The sequence below is a fragment of the Bombus pascuorum genome, chromosome 16 (genome assembly GCF_905332965.1).
Source record: "Bombus pascuorum chromosome 16, iyBomPasc1.1, whole genome shotgun sequence".
NCBI classification, from domain to species: Eukaryota; Metazoa; Arthropoda; class Insecta; order Hymenoptera; family Apidae; genus Bombus; species Bombus pascuorum.
In genome coordinates, this window is record NC_083503.1 from 7,273,503 (window position 1) to 7,297,017 (window position 23,515).

At 32.8% G+C, this 23,515-nt stretch overlaps 1 protein-coding gene and 1 long non-coding RNA gene across 2 annotated transcripts; one reads left to right on the top strand and one right to left on the bottom strand.

Annotated features, from left to right (window-relative positions):
* The first annotated feature begins 5,113 nt into the window (after positions 1 to 5,113).
* On the top strand, positions 5,114 to 19,052 carry LOC132915156 (GDP-D-glucose phosphorylase 1-like). The gene is made up of 5 exons (XM_060974872.1): positions 5,114 to 5,370; positions 7,816 to 8,096; positions 9,132 to 9,234; positions 16,329 to 16,644; positions 18,433 to 19,052. The coding sequence occupies exons 1-5, from the start codon at positions 5,182 to 5,184 to the stop codon at positions 18,582 to 18,584; spliced, it is 1,041 nt and encodes a 346-aa protein (XP_060830855.1). The 5' UTR covers positions 5,114 to 5,181; the 3' UTR covers positions 18,585 to 19,052.
* LOC132915158 (uncharacterized) lies at positions 8,027 to 9,187 on the bottom strand. The gene is made up of 3 exons (XR_009659792.1): positions 8,820 to 9,187; positions 8,528 to 8,700; positions 8,027 to 8,111 (listed from the first exon to the last, which is right to left on the bottom strand). It is a non-coding gene; the product is annotated as an uncharacterized LOC132915158 (long non-coding RNA).
* Positions 19,053 to 23,515: the final 4,463 nt, after the last annotated feature.

The window sequence follows — 23,515 nt, forward strand, 5'->3', positions numbered from 1 at the left end:
TCTATTGAGTAACAAAAAAAATTTAATAAGTATAATTATAAGCGGTAGTTATCATGTATTAGCATTCTTTGATTGAGGGGTTCATTTTTATCACATGTTGGGAAAATTAACACATGGAATCAATAATATAATTTATATTAACATTCTCTTAATTTGGTAGGTAATTTTAGAAACTTCTAACGAATCAACAATCTTAGTTCTTCTGGAAGGGATACGGCGATAGAATAAATTCTCCTTTGTATTTTATATATATTCGCCGGCAACGAAAAGTACTAAAAAAATACTGAATTTACAATAGAGAGAAATACAGTAGGGATACAATACAGTACAGGGCAGGAACAGTAGAAAAAGATTAAAAGTTTACGTATCAGGGAATATCACCTTTGCAACGGCAAACCTTTCTTTTCAGTTCCCTGTGAAAAAAGATTTTGCTACTGACGAACCTTTTCTGGCTAAAGCGAGGTCGAACATGATACAATTTGACACATATTTATTTATCTAATTAATACTTCGTTCTTTCTATCATCATTTCTGGTAAATTCAAAAGTAATTTCAATAAATAAATAAATTCAACAATATTATTATTATAAAATAATAATTTACTATTTTGTCTATAATTTATATAATTCACATTTAATTTATTATTTATTATTAATAATTTACTAATACTATTAATGAAATAGTAAATTAATATACATATATGTATAACTGATTTGCTTTATACATATATATCATATATGTATCGTATATACATGTCGGAGATGAAAGGACACCGGGCCTTCCCTTCAGAATTCTTTGGAAAATCCCCAATACTTTAATCTTTATAATCCAATTAATCCGATTATAATTGTCCGAGATTTGCGATAATGAGGTTGGGCTCGAGGCGACAACTAGTCGCCGAACGTAGCCGCGGTCACGGGATGAACGTTTCACCTAACAGAGGTATAGAATTGCATAGCTCTCCTTTAAAAAATTAGCCGTACCGACGCTTAACAGTAAACATTCCAACAGCCCCGTGGCTCGCCACACACAGACCCTATTCTTCGGGCAAGATGATCACCAGATGTGGAGATGCATCTCCACAGTACGTGTTCAACTAGCCTGAGGATTCGCTATAAATCTTAAGATTTAGTTAACTAAGGTCCTTCAAATTGATAAACAGTCTTTATGCTAACAGTCCGTAAATCTGTCACATACTACGAGAGACCTGCTTTCCTCACGTACGATGCTTCCCGCTAGCAACTTTCTCTCAAGGGTGGCTAGCATCTTTCTCTAACTACCAACATAGAAATTAACCGATTAACAGTAATGTCCATTTCCCTCACTTTCAATCTCATCAATGAGTAAAACAACGTCTTTACGACCAGTGGATATTTCACGTTTTTAGCAAAGAGTCCGACTTAGACTTTGAAAGGAAATATATTTTTTATCCCGTTGACCGCGGATTCGTTATTGAACCTAAGATCATTGTCGTTAGTATCTCGAGTATTTAATTACCACGGTTACTTGTCAAATTCTGTAATAATCATATTTGTACTAGTAAATATCTTCTTTACTGCGTAGTAACAATGTCTAATCTAAATGAAGATTCGTTACACGCCCCTAATCATAATGTGAACCCGGCATACACATATGTATGAAAGAGGAAATTTCCTCTGTGATATTATATAGATATATATAGACTGTAGCTACCTTGCAGGTATCTACAAATTTTATATTATTCTTTATGTAAGTTCAAAATTTATGTGGTAAATAACCGAGTAATGCAAGTAAATCATGATTGGCTATACAAAAGAATTGTAACAAAAAATTGTTACAATTAGAAAATGGAAGAGCATAAAGAAAACAAATAAGATTCAGAAATGAAAGAAATAAAAGAAAACAAAATAACATCTAGAAACACAATGAAATATAGAAAATATATTTACCATAGTGATTATTATTTGCAAATATAATATAATTGTTAGGAATTCAAGTGTCCTGCGACATTTGTGCGTGTTTGATGAGTTGATATATGGATGTCGCTGGCGTGCTGTTTGTAACGTAGCGTCGATATGCTTCTTGTTCTGTTTCCTTATTTATGTTTTTCCATTGTTCTATTCGGTTTGGCATGCATAGTCTCGGAAGTCGACCTTTGTGCGTGTGTTCAAACGAATAGACAATGTAATCGACGTGCGCGTTTGCAAGTTTTAACAATGATTTTTATAACTATCATCAGATAGTAAAGATAACAATGAAAAGGAAGTAGAAGAAAATTTAAATCAAAATATTTCCAAAGTTACAATAAAAAAAATTATTCTCTTATATTTTCCAACAAAAAGTTAAATCTAATACAATATTTCATTAAAAATTAATAAAATTAGCATTAAAATGAAAAAATTAATTCAGAGATTAAACATTAAAATAACAATTTTTTAAACTAATTATCTTTATTTACTTAACTTACTAGCTTTAATACCACCATGAGAAACTTTTAACAGAGATCAAAAAATTCAATATGAAATACAAATTTTAAATATAATTTAATGTCGTCTTTTAATTTCTTCTTTGTTAAATTTTTTATTATTAATTTTTTATTAATATATTAACCCTTTGCATTCCTATGTCGAGTTGGACTCGACATCAGTTTTTATCTCAGGAGCTACTTTGTCGAGTGGAACTCTTTCAGCTCCATCCTTTTTTGTCAAATGTGCGAAAGAAAACAAGGATTGCATCCTGGAAATTGTTTCAAGATATATTATACACTTAAAAATTACAAAATACAACAATAGTGTAAATAAAACTGCTATTTAAGTGAATTTGTTTCTTTTATTTAAATTGTCTTATTTTTTAGTTAAAGTAAATTTCAAATAAAACACTTAAAAGCCTTGGGAGCTACTGGTTACAAAATTTAAATAAAATTCGGAGTGCAAAGGGTTAAACATACTTTCTAATATAATAAAGATATCATGCCTTAATTCTTAAAAAAAGTCGTATCATAACTTTCTTGTAACTAGTGTTATAGTAATATAATGATATTAATTATTTAATTAGTTAATCAATAAGATCTTAATGTAAAAAAAATTATGTAATACTATCATATTGTAGAGTAAAATACCTAAGATAAAAGATACAAAATAAATATTTAATATTATACAACACTTCTCACTACATCTAAGTAATTATGATACACAAAAAAAAAACAATAACTAGTTAATCTAAATATGGTATAAATTCGTTTTACATGTATTGTATTCACTATTGCATATTCCAACTCACAGCATTATAATTTTTTTATCATGTCAGTATCTTTTAATTTCGCAGAAAATCTATGGAGAAGTACATGCATACATATGTGTGTGTGTGTGTGTGTGTGTGTGTGTGTGTGTGTGTGTGTGTGTGTGTGTGTGTGTGTGTGTATATATATATATATATATATATATATATATATATATATATATATATATATATATATATATATATATATATACATATATATACATATATATATATTACGTAGAATATTAACTAGGTTATGTTTAGATCACAACGTGGTTTACACCCTTGGACAAAAAGATAGCACATGTGTGCTATCATTAATTTCTCATAGATAGAGTCCGAATTTCCCAAGTTTGACGAATGGCATATAAACAGTACCTTGTAGTAATAAGGTATATGAGCTTGAAACTGTATCTTCGCTATTCCTCTTGTATTTATCAACAATGATTGTGAAATCCGGTCGGCGAAATGATAGCACACCAAGCATTTTGTTTCCATTCCTTAGTATTTCTGTGTATTCTGAGTGGTGTAGACGTAGTGAAAAGTAGAAGAATTTCATTAGAAACCTTACAAATTTCGATTCAAACAATGGGACGTGGAAAACAGCTAAATAGTGAAGAGATTCAAACAGTTTTGAAATTAAAGAAAGAAAACTTTACTATTTCTAAAATTGCAAAAGTTCTCAGTAGAAGTCGGAAAGTCATTTATAATTTACTGAAAGATGTAAATAATTATGGAACAAAAAAAAGCAGTGGGAGACCTTCCGCGATTAGTACTCGTGAAAAACGTGCAATTTTACGTGCCGCGTCAAATTCGCTTCTCACGTCACGTGAAATTGCAGAAAAAGTTGGCGTAAAAACTAATCCTCGGAATGTCAGACGTGTACTACAACAATCCGCGCACATAAAGCGGATGAAATTAAAACGAAGACCAGCTCTAAAGCAGATTCACAAGGAGCATCGATTATATTTTGCAAAAGAACATATACGGTGGAACAAGAAGTGGAGGAAAGTTATATTTACAGATAAAAAAAGATTTAATTTAGATGGCCCAGATGGATTCAATTTTTACTATCATGATGTAAGAAAAAAAAAATTGTCACAAATACGGCGTCAAATGGGTGGAGGTAGCATTATGCTTTGGGCAGGTATTGGGTATAACGGAAAGACTGATTTAATATCAATTCGCAGCAAGATGAATGCTATAACCTATCGTAATTTGATACAAAATCAAATTGCAAAGTACGCAACACATATTGCGAGACAAGATTTTATTTTTCAGCAAGATAATGCTGCAGTTCACACCGCTAAGGTTGTGAAAGAATATTTTTCAACAGAAAATATTGCAGTTTTGGACTGGCCTGCATGCTCCCCCGATTTAAACATAATCGAAAACTGTTGGAGTAAATTAAGCAATGCCGTTTATAGAGAAAATAGGCAATTTGAAAGTATTAATCAGTTAAAAAAGTGCCTTGAAGAGGAATGGAGAAATATATCGCTGGATTATATTAGAAAACTATATCGTTCTTTGCCGAAACGAATGCTGGAGGTGGTGGAGAATAAGGGAGGATCCACACATTATTAAATTTTAAAAGGTTTTTTATTTTTGTACAATTTAGTAGATAATAAACACTACAACTTTTGAAAGTGTGCTATCATTTCGCCGACCGGATTTCACAATCATTGTTGATAAATACAAGAGGAATAGCGAAGATACAGTTTCAAGCTCATATACCTTATTACTACAAGGTACTGTTTATATGCCATTCGTCAAACTTGGGAAATTCGGACTCTATCTATGAGAAATTAATGATAGCACACATGTGCTATCTTTTTGTCCAAGGGTGTATATCTAAAATAGGCTATGGTTAGTTGTGCTAAATGATTTCATATTATTTAAATCTACATAAAATCCGATACAGTCATGTCCTACAATTCTCCTACTGAAACGAATTGTGTTTGTAGTGAAGATATTAAAGAAGAGGAGGAATCTGATTTTGATTTGGTTTTAAAAGAAAAGTGGATGGAAGCCCAGAAGAATGGAATGTTTCGTTATATATTAAATATTCAAGATTCAAAAGTATTGGAAGGCAAATATCACTTTTTAGTCCAGGTAATGTTATTAAATAATTAATTATAATAAATATTTATTTCATTTATTTTTAAATATTTTTTAATTGTTACAATTTTGTTTAAGTGATATAGTAATTTACAGGATAGAATATTTTACATGTTTTTATTATTCACTTGTCATATGTGTAGATGTATGCTTTAATTTTACTATCTCTTGCATACATATTCATAAGATAATTTTCTAGTTCAAATTTTAATAATTACAAATATGTTTCGTGTATTAATGTCATTAATACAAAAGTACATGTAAAACTTGTTATGTATGCTTATCTCTTTGTGTTAATACTCATAAGTACAGTTTGTTGATAACTTATAAAATAAAAATAAGCAGACAAAACAAAAATATTTAGCAAATCAGTGACAATTTACAAAAATAAAAATGAAATAAATATTATGTAACCATAATTATATCTAATAATATAATATAGATAATATTGTTTATTCTAGGAATTTTTATAAGAGTAAACTTATATATATTAATTTTATAGTGCAAAATCATATATAAAATAACAGTTGAAGAAGTAGCAATGAATATATCATATTTGTTATTATATTGCCAATACAATATCAGGATTGTTTATTTATTAATCAATGTATTATACTTTTAGGAATATATATAATTAATATAAATTAGTGAACTAAATTATAATTATGAGAATCATAATGCCTCTCTCCTCGATTGTATTTCAAAGAACTTATAATCCTTTAACACATTGGCATCAGAGCATTTAGAAACTCATATATGTATATATCATTCAGGTTCTAGCAAAGGAACCCAAATGACATATATGTGAGTCACGGTGCTAATGTGTCAAGTTACTCTAGTATGACTTAGTTAATGTAACTCTATCTGACACAATGAAAGGAAAAAAATAATTATATTGATTCATATATATGTAAATTCATAATTATCAAATAACAAAGGATCTGCAAGACATTTGTATTACTGATTTAATTAAAATGCTGCATATGGGTAGATCCTCCCTCTGCAAAAGTATTGAATTATAAGGACAAAGACCCCATATTTTTTGAAACATTAGTGATTGAAATTTTACTACTACGCTAGAATGTGGTTCAACTGTGGTATTTAACAAACAATGCGGTAGTATGATGGTAATTTGTTAAAGTCCTATGCTAAGATTCAGGATTCAAGTCCTCTGTATACATATAATGTCTGTTTTTCAATATTTTTTATTCTATTTTTTATTCTATTCTAGTTTTTATTCTATTTTGATATAAATGTTTTTTTCTCTTTTTACCTTATTCTTATGATAAATAGCATTTTATATATACAATCATAAATATAACATTGTCTTTTTTTGCATAGTAAATAAATTTGCAATACTGTAGTATTTAGTACTTTAATGCCCATAGGGTGCATGATACATTGTTAGAAAACTTGTAAGTAGAGGAGTTCAATGATGAAAGTTTTGGCTACCGCCAACCTCACATTCAGAAAACTTAATATCTGAGAAAAATCATATTTTTCACAGTGCCACAAGTACATTCAGTGGAGTATACAATTGCTGATTAACCAGTTAGCTGTTGCGTCTTTGAAAACTTTGAAAATTGTATACCTAAACTGTACTCATAAGCTTGTACCTGTACCTGTATCTGTTTGCTAATAATGTACTTTATCTCCCAATGGGATGTTGCACCTTCATTTGTACATTTAATCATTAACAAGATCTTGGAGTACTTGTGTCTTGTGAATATGACTTCCAGTAATTTAATCCATAGAAAAAATAATATATATATATATATAATCTGTAATTCTATAAATTTGTCATCTTTTACAAAAAGAAAATTGTCAGAAAGTTTATAATGTTTATAATGTGCCGCAATTTTCTGCAGAAATTTTTTGTATGATGTTTTTCTTTGTTAAACTATTGAATAGTTCATCGCCAGAGAAATGCGATTTGGGGATCTCCTTAACCATGTAAATAAACCCCTTTGAATTATAAATACCCTGAAATTCATCTGTTGTTTAGAAAGATATACATACTTCCAGAAACTGCTAAGCCCATAAATTGTTTAAGGTGTTATATACAAGGTATTAAAAAAATTGGACAATATTTTATGTAAATCTAGACATTAAATCCAGAAATCAAGAAACAGATTCGCAGAAGAGAAAACACATTATAAGAAGATGGAGATAAAATAGTAATTTATATTAGATTGATTCTTATGTGTACTGATATTTTCTATTCATTAGACACAGGCATTAAATGTGTAAAATATTTAATGCTCCAAATTTTTATAAAGGTTTTATATGAACAATCCAATTATATATTGTCCTCTGACAAAACATATCATACAAACAAGTTTTAATCATTATATAAATTTTCTTTATTATTAATAATCTTATAATAAATAATATTTGCTTTTTTAAATATTTAATACTGACAACTTTTATTAATTTCAGCTAAATATTGATCGCGGTTATAAAAGAAGATCTCCAGAAAATATTATTTCAATGAACCAACCTTTCAATGAAAAAAATTTTAACTTTACAAAACTTGTCTCAGAAGAACAAATAATGAATTTAAATAATACAGACAAAGATGATATAATTGCAATTAATGCTAGTCCGATTGAATATTGTCATTCTCTGCTGTTGCCACAAAGATGTAAACAATTACCTCAACTTGTAACAAAGTATAGCTTATTGAAAGCTGTTGAGTTGTTTTCCTTGAGTTTGTCTTCGTAAGTATATTCCACCTTTGAAGCAAAAGTAACAGAAATTAAATCTTTAATTAATTTATAAATACATATGTTGATTGTTAAAAAGTGCAATGTTAAAGGAAAGCTAATAAAACATGCACAGTACTCTCATAAATTTCATTTTTCTTAATAATATTTATTAAGCATTATTCAGTTAATAAAATAAGACTATTGTAGTAATGCATTATGAATAAAGAAGTAATTATTTTATGATTCTATTTTATTTTTGAAACTCTAATTGTTATAGCATAAAGCTTAGTAATCAGTGACGCAATTCCAATTTAATAGAAAAAATAAAAATTTTGAAATTTTAGCATGATTTATTAACATTTTCTGACATCTAAAAATATTTACATTATAACTATTTACAATATTATATTGTTGTTTACATTTTATAAGTGTTTTCAATTAACCTTATTGTATCATTAAGCCCTTAACCTGCAACGTCGTGTTAGAGACGTGGATCTATCTTGGATTTGTGCAACATGCAACAATAAATGTCCTAACCGTTTAAGTCTCAGGGGTCGAAAAATCCCAAACAGCTTGTCTTAATCGATTGCGAAGAGAAACAAGCGGCGCAATAGCGCTCGTTATATTTGTTATTTTTATGATATAGTTTATAATATTTCAAGTTTTGTTCAATAAAAATTATTGAGAAAATAACAATGAAATACAGAATACTGTCAGTCGTCCGTTCAAATGAACTGGGACCTTTCGACACAAAATCTAACCAGCGCGATCGCGCTGCTTGGGACTCAAACGGTTAAATTTGTGATTTTATTGTTCAATAGAATCTAACTGTGAAATTCTGATCAAAGAAATAATATTACATATTTTAAAATCTAATCTGTATTATATTTATGCTTATAATAAAATAATATTTTTAATCTACTATGTTAAATAACCAAGAGCTTAAATATATTTGAATTTTCGATATAAGATTTACAGAGAATAAAAAGAATAATTGGAGTAAATAAATAACTAAAACTTAACAATTTGATAATATGTTGTTTGCAGATATCTCAGGGTGGCTTTTAATAGTCTTTGTGCTTTTGCATCTGTGAACCATCTTCATTGGCATTTATACTACTTGAGATGGAGGATGTTACTGGAATATATCGTAACTACATTTTTATTCTGTTATTCCTTATATATATATCTCTCATTAGTCCAGTCGAGTTACATTGAATTAAATTAAATCTATTTCATTAAAAAATTCTAATTATTGTTCTATCGCTTAATGTGGTCCTATTCACAATTGAGAATGAGAATCTGTTCAAGGTAAGAGATTATTTTCAACAATACATAATCAGAAGTGGTATAATTGTAAAAATCAGCCTCTTCTTTTACTTATTGGTTTATATCTGGGAACTGAGTGGACATAGAGGAAAATATTAAGAATGAATGTTGTAGGTGATTAAATAACCTACAAAATGAGTTGTGTTTTGTTAAGATAGCACCACCAACTGAACTGCAATTTAGATTAAAAAATTATCATTATCACACAAGAATATTTGTGTGAAAAATTAATAACTTACTGTATTAACGAATTATAACATGCATTACAAAGTTTTATTCTTTTAAAAAGAATAAATGAAAACTTTAAAATTCATAATTTTGTAATAAACTTATTTCCAGGGTGGTAAGGAGGTGTTTAAGTATACTTATACTTAATTATAATTATTTATATTATATACTTGATTGAATGCTGAATGAGAGGGCCATTCTTTATTGATATTCTTGGTGTTTTTATATATGTAGTGTATTGGGTTGTTGCTATGTCAAGGAATTAATCGATTGGAATAGGGCAGCCATCATGATAATCATGAGTATCAGGCTATTATTATAGATTATAGGTGCTTAATAAGAATGTTATGTTGCTATGACAGAGGGGATACATGGTACTCTGTTACTTCCAATTGTAATGATTTCTTTGTGACTTAAATATTCATAAACAATTGAAACATTTAATAAGACTCGCAGTAGGGAAATTTTATTTCGATTTCTTAGTACTTGCCTTATCAATAAATGGGATAACTCTAGAAATAACTACTTAACAAGAATGGCATTTCTTGAATTAAAAAAACATTTATTATTTCCTTATTAAAATATCATAAATCAACAATTTCACATATCGCTTTTTTTTTATAACTCCAAGCCATTTATTTACTAAATATTGTAATAATCATAATAATGCACACGGTGAGCAAGCTAAATTATACAGTTGTATGTACAAAGAAAATTTAAAAGAAAAGTTTTTAGTATTTATATGAACAAAATGATGAGTCAATAATCGTAGCTTTTACATAAATCATTATTCGCTGTCATAAACAATAAGAAACATGAAAAATAAACATAATATGTACAATTATCATAGAGGAAATGTAAGAAATTTTTTGACAATACAGTAGGACTACGTTTGTACAAACGACTCGAGGAACAAGATCATTTGGATAATAAAAGTTCACTCGCTACCTCCAGCAGCTACTCTTATTATAGTAGAATAATAGATACCGGAAGAGTCATTACTCTTCCCCTCCACATGATTACTTATGCCCTGAAAACTATTTAACTCTTATTAATCGAAAGTAAGTCTAGTTTTGACATGGAAAGACTTTTGGAAATTCTTCAAAAACGAGATAATTATAAAAGAGAAGGAACGTACTTCACTTTAAAGCAATTTCATGGAACTCAAAAAGCCACAGATTGGATATTAAAGTATGAAACAAGAAAAATTCAAGATCTAAATTATGAGTAGAAAATCAAGTGCTTGAAGATGTATTTGGAAAAACAGCACTAGAGTGGTATTAAACAAATCTGTTGAAGAACAAAGAATATAATTGGGAACATTGGAGGACTTTATTTCTCTAAAGTTTTCAGCAATAAAGGTTGGTCTTCATCACGATACGCGTATAATTTCAAATATATTTCAGGTTCGTTCGTTGATTACGCTAAAAAGAAAAAAAAAAAAAAAAAGGAACGCTTAATATTTGAAATAGAGAGGAAGACTATTGAAAACACAAGAATTGATTTGATTGTTATCGGATTACCTATTTATATTAAGGATAGAATCGATAAAGAAACGATACACTCAACAGATGATTTGATCAAAATTTTGGGACAGTATGAAGATAAAGAAGTTCAGATGAAAGGAAAAGAAATGCAGGAAATGAAAGTATGTCTTGATAGAAATTCAAATCCATCATTCGCGAAACTAGCTTTTGCGAATCACTGAATTTTCCTGGTCGATTCCATCCCATAGAATTATGCAGAAACATAAACAAGAACGTTCAGAAGAATTTCAAACAGTTAAAATAGAAACACACCCGAACCAGCTGGCAGCTGAAACGTGCAACACAACAAATATCGCAAGAAGACTAAAAAGGAAACACCCAATAGACCTCATAAAAAATATAACTTAGAAAAAAAACGAAGCTGGCACCCCGCTGGAGGTAGCCGCCCACATGCTATATTATTTTTTTATTTATATTTTTTTTTTCTTCACCAACAAGATATAACACTTTACCAAATGTCCGCAAGGACAAATTGTAAAATAACCAAAATAAAATAAAAAAAAAAAAAAACAGTTAAATTCACTTGAAATATTCACATCCGAAAACGAGAAGTCAATAAGAATGGATGAGAATGAAAAAACTAGAAGCCCCGGAAAAGTATATGAACTATTGATAAAACACCGAGTTAGAATCAATGATCAGAAAGATGTTAAAGGTGTTTATGACACTGGAGCCAATGCAAGGTCTATTAACCAAAAGATTATTGATCAAATAAAAGCAGATCTAACCGAACATAAGAGTGTTTTCAAAATTATCAGTAGCAATGACTTCACGAGTGGCCGGGCAAAACTTCGAATGAAGATAAATAAAATAGAAGAAATAATGGATGTTTTTATGGTACGCAACGATAAGTTCACATACCACCTTGTCCTATGGTTGGACGCCATAAAAAGTTCAAATTATTACAAGATAAGAATTTGAGAATTGCTCAAAAAGTTAAAAAAAAATTGTTATAAAAAGGTAAATCACAAAGAAGAAAAATAATATTTGGGAAAAAAGAAGAAAGAAACAACGACCAGACGAGAAGAGAGATAAACGTCACTGAGTACATGGAGAATGACCAATTTCTTGACAATCTTGAACATTTAAACAGTCCAGAGAAAAAGGAAGTGATTCGTCTTATAGAGAAATACAGAGAGGTATTCGTCAAACACAAATTTGATGTGGGAACTGTGAAACTTCAAGAGTTTCTTTTTAGCCTTACTTATTAGCCCTGCTACATTCCAGAAGCACATTTTCATCCCCTTTGTAGAACCAGATGGCCTCCGACTTTGCCGGGGAGATCCTCAGGCGCAGTTCGCGCACAGCCTGTATCGCGCAGGTCGTTGCGATTTCACCGATGCGCAACGTCTCGTGCCACCCGCGACCTCCTACCAGTAACAGAGTGTCGTCCGCGTAGCATACCATGGCCGCACAGTACCTCGTCGTACGCAGTGATCCACAGGATCGGTCCCAACACCGAGCCCTGTGGGACGCTACGCTCGACAGGCAGCCTTTCCTCCCCCTCTTTGCTGGTGTAGCATACCCATCTGTCGTTGAGGTAGGCGCGGATCAGCCGAACGAGGTAGCTAGGAACCTCGAAATGTTCCAGAGCCGCCACTATCCTGTCCCACGGCATGGTATTGAACGCGTTGACGATGTCTAAAGATACCGCCAGCGCCACGTCATCCCGGGAAACCATGTCCTCCGTGAGTTCCCGTACGCGTCTAACCGCGTCGATCGTCGATCGTCCTTTCCGGAATCCGTACTAGCTTTCGTGCCAGCCTGGCACCCGCCTTGACACGTGTCGCTCCAAACGGGCGGCGATGATTCTCTCGAGGAGCTTACCGACCTCGTCCAGTAGGCATATTGCCATCAACGAATCTGCTGGTTTCGTGCGTTAGATACATTTATCGCTAATTTTCCTCCGCGACAAGACCATCATCAGAATAATAACTGAAGAATAATAGTTCAATCGGTCAACATCGTAACTTGCTAGTGACTATTTCCGTGTATAATAAACAGTGCAAATAAATCAAATAAACACAACATTACTTTGCATCTTAACTTGCTAGTGATTCTCTTCATGTATACTAAAGAGTGCAAATAAATAAACTAAACATACTACTACTCTGTATCTTTAATTTACCTTCACCTTGAGCGTTAATAGTGTTCATGGTTCGCGATATCAACCTGATTGATCGCCAGTTAGTTGAGAATTCGTATCAAAAACATCAAGAGGAAGAATAAGAATGAATAACGTAATCACGAAGAAAATAAGGAGTACTATTGGCTTGTATGCGATAATTCGTATAATTTTAGCAAAGCAAATAAAAAGTACACCGCGGGGTATGGGATGATTGCAACATTCTCTTCGATTTCTATCTTTTTATTAATAGCTCGGATATTACTTCTCATAAAGCGAAATTGTTGTCACTCGATAATGTCATATAACTATGTAAGGTTTTGGTATAAAAGTTTGTGTTGCAAATATAATAGATTTTGCGTAATCGTAATTCAAAGTCAAATTGTTACTTTTGCTAGTTTTCTGCGTCGTTGAAATATTATTGGTAGATTTGAAATTCTGGAAGTTTGGTTCTAATATTTTGAAAATGAAAATCGGCTGACTTCTTCGTGGTTGCTGGTTATACCACGAAGTAATATCATGATTCTTCAGCAACGGAACACTTTGGTTTGAATAAGACTTTAGTTAAAGTTTGACAACAGCTTTACCACGTTTGTTTAACTATCGCGATAAGGGAGCTGAGCCCCTGAAAATGTATAAATTGTTTAAAAGGTTCTGACTCGTTATTCGCAGTACTCTCTGTAAAAAATAGAAAATATGTAACAAATATACAGTAGCGGACAAAAGTTTAAGACGATGATTTGTAAACCGGATTACAAACATCTTATACGCATATTGTTCTTCTATTCGGTTTGTCTCTTTGGAATAACGTAGCTGTATGTTTGACCTTCGTAACCTCAGACAGTCAGTTGTTAAATACAAACAATGTAGGAGTTACAACAGTTAGTTACCGCCTAGCACTTGGAAACAGTGGACATTAGTTTAAGACGATCTGTGTAAAACGTGAGTACGAGTACAGTTTTTGAACATTTTGATTCTGGAATGTCAAAATCATTGTTTAGTGTACCTTTTATTGCTTAAAATTCATTTAGGTAGGAACAGACTATGGGTAAATCAAAGAATTTACTTGAAAACGAAAGGGAACAAATCGTAAGGCTGCGAAAGCAAAGTAAAACCTTCACCGAAATAGCAAATATAGTGAACAGGTCAGAAACAGCTTGTAAACAAGCTTGGTATAAATTTTTAAAGACAGGCATGTATTGCGATCAACCGAAAAACGGAAGACCACGGAAAACAACACCGAAAATGGATCGCCGGATTCATCGATTGAGCGAAAAGGATCGTTTTCGTAGTGCAAATAATATTGCTGCGGAGATAAACTATGAAAACGATACACAAATTAGTGCTAGAACTGTTAGGAGAAGATTAGAAGACTTTAACTTAAGAGGACGAAAACCCCAAAAGAAACCACTGCTGAGTTCTAGGAATCGAAAAAGACGACTTGCATTTGCTAAAGCTCATAAGCATTGGACAAGTGAAGATTGGCAAAAGGTATTGTTTTCTGACGAATCGAAATTCAATCGCGTCTGTTCTGACGGGATACGGTACGTTAGACGTCGAATTGGCGAAAGTTTGAAAACACAGTGCGTTTTAAAAACTCTTAAACATGGTGGTGGCAACGTTATGGTGTGGGCGTGTTTTTCTCGAAGCGGCCCTGGTCCGATATGTCGTATCAATGGAATTATGGACCGTTTTCAATACAAGGACATACTCAAGAACACAATGTTACCTTTTGCACGCAACAATATGAGTGATGATTTTATTTTTCAAAATGATAATGATCCGAAGCACACGGCTCGGGTTGTGAAACAGTTTTTTCAAGAAGAAAATATCACCGTGCTGCCGTGGCCGTCGCAATCACCAGACATTAACCCAATCGAGAATTTGTGAAGCATCATAAAAAAGACAGTACAAGGTTATAAACCGAAAAATTTAAATGAACTTTACTCTACGATTGAAACAGCCTGGAATAATATTACGGTAGATTAATATAAAAAATTAATAGATTCTATGCCAAGAAGATGTACCGAAGGGATAAGAAATAACGGATATTGAACAAAATATTGAATTTAAACAAAAATTGTGTATATTTTTTAACCAAAAATTAATATTTTTTGTATAGTCTTAAACTTTTGACCGACGAAATATTATACAGATTTCGTTCCTTTTTTATAACTTAGCTATTGAGCAAAATATCAAAATGAAATTTTTTTTCTAAGTGTACAAACAAATGTACAATTAGTTAATACCAAAAGTAGAACACCGTATTTATATTTTTTATGGAAAGTAAATCAATTATTTATTTCTTCCATTTCGTCTTAAACTTTTGTCCGCTACTGTATGGTTGTTAATGATATAAAAATTATTTGTGGGGCCAAATTTATCATCCCAAGTAAAAGAAATTTGTAGCTACACTTCCTATTGTAAATGGTGTAGAAGAAGATAGTCATCTGCTCAAATATTTATTTTGGATGTACAGAAACATGCTAACATGTAATTAGGAAAAACTCACAGAGAATAAAGTGATTTTCAATAGTAATAATTCTAATAATACTATTTCATATTCTGTTTCATTACAATCTTCTTTTAAGCTTTCTTACTACAATCACTTTTATTACTCATCCAGTATATTTTTTGACATATGTTGATAGTATTAGCAGAAAAATGCAAATTAATCTAATTAATATCATTAACGAGAACAATATAAAGCGATCATTTTATCTTTCAGTTTTTCCTAATTACATTCTAATGGTGAAGATGTTAAATTGATATATCATATTTGGATATAACGTCACGTGTTAGTGTAACTAATTGTAACGTCCATCAGATATTAAACCTTTTTCAAATAGATGCCGGAAAATCTAAATAACAATTATCATATGTTACTAATGGATAAAAGGCTAAATTCTTTGCTTATTTATTGCAACTTTTGTAATTTTCTATTCAATATAATTTTGTTAACACTGACATTTGTTATTGTATAACATTATTACCTACACTGGTATTATTTTTTAGGATCTTGAAGAATATGCAGGGCCTATACAAATATTAGGAAACTACCCAGCAAAAGGATTTTGTATAAAGTATTCCAATGTGCAGAATATGAATGACTTTGTTAATTGGGCATTATTGATAATAGATTATTTGAAAAATAAACAAATACCACACAATATATATATTACGAGAGGGAAATCAAATATTAAAGAAAATAAAGAAAAGTACAGAGACGTAAGAATTTACATCTGGGCCAGAAAATCTACTCAAGGTGCAAAAGACATTCATGAGTTTAACGTGGCAGCTTGCGAACTTTTTGGACACTTGTCAATAAAATGTGAGTAATCGTTAGTATATATATGTCGGGTTATCGTTAAGACTTGGGTTAGGGGCGTGTAATGAATCATTACCGGGATTATTCATCGTTGTCACACAATCGACGTAGCGTTTATTAACACAAGTATGGATGTTATAAGATTGGCGAGTGGCCGCGGTAACTAGACACTAACGACAATGACCTTAGATTCGATATGACGAATCCACGGTCAACGGGATAACAGATGTACTTTGCTCCAAAGTCTAAGTCGGATTCGACTTACTTCTCGCGATACAAGGATTACTTGACTAACTCTTTATTGAGACGTGGATTATTCACCGATCGTACAGACGCTAGATAACTGACTAACGAGACTGCGAGAAAGGGGATGACTTCCCGTCACGATGACGCTACAGAGGAAAACTATAATGGGGTGTGCCTAAGGGCGCGAGATCATCGGATTAGTCGAGGAAAGCCTCCGCTCGGAGGGTGAGGGAAATGGACGTCGCTGTTAATTGGTTAATTTCTATGTTGGTGGTTAGAGAAGGATGCCAGCCGCTCTTGAGATTTTTGACAAAAAAGAAACTGGTGGTATCTCTGGAAAATCAATTATGAATCGCTGTACTCGTTTGAGAAACTTTCACTTTCCCGCTATATTGTCGATATATGACATAATAGTACTACCAAGTAGTATTAACAATTGTAAGTAATGAAACTCTTTAAGCATATGACGAAGCCCCTGCTCAAAAAGTCAAGCCACACAAGATACCACAAAAGTCGTGTAGAACCAGAAAGATTTCAGAATATTTTGTTCAGCGATAGCGATACTTTAAAGATCATTACAACTTTGATAATTATTGTAACATTATTTGCACAATCTGTTGCGTGACGAATATCTTAATGTCAACATCTTTCAATAGGATAATCGTGAAATGAACGGATGATTGAGAGGTACGAGACAAATTTCGATGTTATTTTAATACATCACAAGGTTCAATACAGTGGCAAGAAAATTATATGTAGAGAGCTATAATGTGTTACGCTTGTGAAAATGAATACATACGATTAACGAATATTTACCTGTTCTTACTAATTTGTTCGATATGTGTATCTCCCTACATATTTTCTTTCATAATATGACATTTGTAGTTTTTATCATTAAAATCGCGAAGCACGCGATAAAATGCCACACATCTTAATACCATAACATGATTGATGGACTGTGTTTGAAATTAAAGCACAATGAAATTAGAATTAGGAATATATTAGTTAATACAATTACAACGCTCAGTATTGAGACTTATTTTCTCGTCGAATGACCCTTAAATTTTTTGAGGATCATCTTGGATCACTAGTTTTCTTCCTTCGTTAGATTCTTAATTCTATCGACCCACTCGTTCGCCACGATTTATTTATCTTGCTTTATCGGCACGACAGTGACATGTCCAAACTCCTTCGTCGAGGATTAACTGTCGTCGCCGATTAGCCGGTTCTGATGTTTTCCTTTTTCTTTTCTCTTCTTCTTTTTATTTTTTCGCTTTCTTGCGACGATAACGGTTCAACAACAGTTCGACAACGATTATCACCATCGATTCGCTACCGTCCGAATCGTGGCACGCACTCGACGATAAAAATTAAATTTATTTTTCAAAGTAGATACGTTTGCATTCATTTTGATTAAATAAACATATCTAATAGAAGTTACTTCTACCGCCACAATTGGAGCGCACTGCGTTTGCGACTTGGAATATCTCTTTGTAACTTTAAACCAGGATAAATAATTATCATTTTTCTTTATGTATGTTACAGCCAAAGAGACATACGAGAACGTTACGGAGGAATATGTAACACGTGCTTTGCGAGAGGCAACCGAAGAAACTTTCTCTTCTATCGCTGCTGAAATTAAAGCGTTAGTAGAATCTAAAATAAATGCAGCTGCAGTACAAAAACAGACAGTGTAATACTTTCCAAATCTATAACTAGGCAAAAGCACAAGGAAACATCACGGAGCTAAAATAACGTCCACAGTTGTTGCTTAAACCATTTTACATTTGCGAACTATATTCGGTTATTTTTAAATTAACAAAGAGAAATTGTTTCCAAATCCAATTTCGCCGTTTGAGATGTCACGTAATAAATGACGAGCTGTTATAAAAAGGCGAATGAGCAATAGCCCATTCGTATGCTTTATCAACTGCAGAATACAGACTAACTTACTGACTAAAGGACTGGGTTTTTTATCTCTTCATTATGATTTACATATCTTATGGGTGGGAGTCCGGCTATTGTCTTTTCTCATCGCTATTGTCACGAACCAACTTTCCTTTTTGCCATGTGGTACGCCAGATGTGACGGTCCTTGTAAAATTCCACGTAGTCCGAACGCCAAGACCTATCTATTGTTCCATTAACTCGCAACAGGCCTAGGAAGACAAACATAAACCGAATCTGTTCAGTTTCAGTTTCCTTCACGTAAACATTTTCGGTTTATGTTTGTTGCACGCTCTTACCTAATACGGAGAAAGCGGGTGTCTGGCAAGATAAGAGTTTTTCCACGAACAAGGATGCCCACGAGCCATATCTAGCTCTCCTTGTCTTTACTACCTAATTCATTTACCAATGGGCATCGCGGATCTTACCCTCACTTTTCCACCAAAAGGTGTGGACAACGAATCCGCGTTCTGAGTTCCAAAGGGAACACCCACACCGAGCTTTCTTCTTTGATGGTACGAGTCCGTTCAAATAGTTCTATTTCTAATTTTAATCCAGTTACAATATTGGCCTCTGTAATAAAACACTAAGTCTGAACTCAACTTTTGTGTAATTACTTAAAAATTACGTGACACTATCGCATGACTAGGTGTTATCGACATACCCGATGTCGACAGATGCCTGACTTTTGGTTGACGTTACAGAGGCATGCATACGCGTATACATATACATATACATGACATGGATATACCTCCGTGATCTCTGGCATAGCAACATAACATTCCTATTGAGCGTAGCAACCGCGATTCGCACGGTGTCAATTCAGACCACTCGTGTTCTGATATATGCAAATTAAAACAAAATTGATGTAATATTACACTTTACTGTGTACATTTTTTCACTATTATAAACAACTATTACTATAATAATATAATAAATTAAATAGTATGCTATAGACTATAAAGAACAATGATAAAATGTATGTTTATGTTAACACGCCGAATGTCATAATGGTCACGGTGACCGGCACTCAACTTGGCCGTAGCGCCGTGCAGCAACGCACCAAAATAAGGAAAAATACATAATTTGAACAAATGTCAATAGTTAAAAATTGTTTATTACCACCATCGTTACTACAATAGTGTGATGAAATTAATGCGGCATAAAACATAGAAAAATAGTTTTATTTATATATGTAATATGGATTTATCATGTGCGTCCCTCTCTCCCACCAGTGGCTGTCGAACATTAGAAAAAGCAGCTTTTTACGTATTCTACCTTAATTAATGAACAGTAACCCTAAGGAACGTGTCGACTTGAAAGATGTTTGATGGCAATTAAAGGCCTTGATATTAAAGTAAAAAATGCTAAATCATGTGACGGTCCTTTAGGATTATTGCGGGTCCAAATAAGTATGACCGAGGGATGGATTATGGTTTATGGCAGGTGCCGGGACGCAACAACATAGAACAATTATTTAGCAACGCGAAGAGACAATATGAGATAATTGATAATCGCAAAAAATAAGTGATTCGAGTGAAATTGCGCTACAGCGCCATGGGGGTTACTGGCGACCTCAGTGAGATAAATTCATTAATGATGATTATATGTATCGCGTAATAAAAAAGTCATCGTGATGCTACGGCCAAACCTTGTAAAACTGGCGTGACATTCAACGTGTTAACAATTCTTTGGTATATCTGTTTGTTTCTTCAACCATCATTGTCCAAAGAGAAGGAATAAAAAAGAGATTAAAATATTCGATCGGTTTGACACTATGAGAGAAAAGATATTGCAAGATATTGCGATTTTACTACAAATGTGATTAAATTGTTCTGATCATAATATGCGTGGCTCCCGCTGGTAACGATGCATGTGTTGCGTAAAAAATTCAACAATTGATAAAAAATAAAAAAAACTTGTCGACTTTCGAACAGAAGATCGAGATCTTTATTTTGACTCAATTTATACAATAAACTAGTATTTGCGGCCTTTGATCGTACTTGTCATATATGTGGTGACACATGAGTCACGATGAGTTTTAATTTAAAATATTAAACATTTCGGTGTAGATATAACTATACCCAGTTAGTTGTAATATTCGTGAGTCATGCGTAGTTGAGATTGCGCTCCTTTTTTATTGGCGACAAGAAGAACTATACCATCTGCAAAGACTAAAACGACGACTTTATTGTCTCTTTCAGTGCTTGTCTTCAGACTCACAAAGTTTTTTATTAAAGTGACACGAGGAAGCAAATTAAAATATAGTACAATTATCAACATGTATGAAAAAGATATCTGCAGATTTTACGTCGAAAGAGGACATGAGAAGTGCGTACAGGACGGGCCGAGTGCCCCTCTGCTCCACTTGAAAAGAGCGATAAGAATGATTTACACAAGATATACCTCGTACTGTATCGTGAAATTGTTATTAGAGTTATTAGGTTTTGAAGTTCGATATTTAATTGATTCATACAGATTCAGTTTTTATATTCTGTATTTCTCCACCATGTAGAGCCATATGAACACACTGGATACACTTAGGCCGACGCCTAAGACAAAGGAGTGTCGTTAGAAGTCGTATCAACTTAGCATGTAGGAACTAGTGATCGTATCAACCTAATATCCTCAACAAAATAATAATTTCAATGTATTCAATTGTGTCAACCGATGCACTATCATGTTCAAAAAATGACTAACATGCTAAACTAACATGCTAACTATGCAATAGTAACATAACTGGTCGAGTCGAGTATCATCGTATTGTAAGCTAAGCATATCAAATTAAAATGTTCGTCCCATTCTTTCTCTGAGTCCTTTTGAACACTGTTTAACATGTTTGCTATTACAGCGTGAGTTCGTTCTAATGATCCATTACTTTGAGGGTGGAAGCTACTAGTTTTAATATGTTTTATTTTGAAAGCTTCTTCGTATTTTTGCATTAAGCTATTAATAAAATTTTGTCCTCTATCTGTCAGTATTTTCTTAGGTGCTGAAAATATGTATATGTAATGATTTAACAGAAAATTTCAAAAAATTTCTGTTTGTTGATTTTTTATAGGAACAAGGATAAGGTATTTCGTGAGTTCGTCAATGAATGGAAAGTATAAAGGAATTGCCTTGTCTCGTTTTCTTCAATGGTTCTAATATATCCATTGCTATCTTGTTATTTGGTTCCAACGGTGGTCGGTTATGCATGTTTCTTCTTTCTAGGTCGAATCCTAGTCATCTTTGCGGTTTGACAGGTCTCACAGGTTTTGAATTTTTTCCATAAGATTCGGAATTTTGTATCGTTCTCTTATTTTATCATATGTTTTCTGTATTCCGGGATGCTCTATTAAATCGTGGTTCTCTTGCAGAATTTCCTCAATTTGCTCTTCAGTAAATTCCTAAATTAGTTCCCATGCTAGTGTAAATTCTTTATCTTTATCGATGCTGTTGTCACGGATCGAATATCTGTTTGGCACGTGTTACGCCAGATGCGTCCTTGAGAGGTTCCCCATTGTCTGGGCGCCAAGATCTACACATTGTTACACTGCCACAAGCCTAAGGAAATACCATAAACCGAATCTGTTCAGTTTCATTTTTCTTCACAAAAACATCTTCGGTTTACGGAGAAAGCGAGTGTCTGGCGAGATAACAGGCTTTTCTCATGAACAAGGATGTCCACGAGCCACATCGGCTCTTTTTTGTCTTCACAATTTCATTTATTAACCAATGGGCATCGCGGATCGTTAGCCTCACCTTTCTACCGAAAAGTGTGGACGACGAATCCGCGTTCTAAGTTCAAAAGGGCACACCCACACCGAGCTTTCCTCCTTCATGGTACGAGACGGGTCCGGACAGTTCTTCTCGTGATCTCTTGTAATAAAAAATATAACTGTGACCAATAAACTCAATTTTTTACCGAATCTTTGGTTATCACTTAAAATTACGTGACACTGTTGTGGAATAGAATCATTCTTTTGATTTTATTCTTCTCGGTTTCTCTGAAGTCGTAATCTCTAAAATCTATCTTTCTATTCTTTTGAAGGATGTTCCCCATCTTGTTGAGCCATGCTCGAGGTTCATAGTCTCCAGGTTGTGTTTTCTTCAGTTGGTAGAAGCTTTTGTCGTTAGGACAGATCTGTAAGTATTTTGGTTTTTCGCTAGATCCGATCCATAGTCCATAATCAAATCGAATATCGTATTCAGAGTCAAGTTCTGCGTTAAGTTCTTCGTTCGTAAGTGTAACTGGTTCGTTGGTTGTACAATGTATTTTACTGAGTACGTCAGCTGCAGTGTTGTCTTTGCCTTTTGTATATTCGATGTCGTATTCGTATTCCTCGAGTTTCAGTCTCCATCGTATAAGTCTTGATGAAGGCTATTTACAATTTTGAAGCCATTTAAGAGCTTGATGGTCTGTTCTAATGGTAAATCGTCGTCCAAGTAGATACTGTCGGAGGCGTTTGACTGCCCATACTATTGCCAATAATTCTTTCTCGGTTGTAGAATAATTACGTTCAGGCGGATTTAAAGTTCTTGATATGTAGCTGCATGGATGTCCGTCTTGGGATAGAATGGCTCCTATTCCTTCGTTACTTGCGTCAATGGTTAGTGCGAATGGTTTACTATAATCTGGATATTTTAACACGGGAGGTGTTTTGTCAGTCCGAAACGTGACCGTAAGAAATACTGACTTC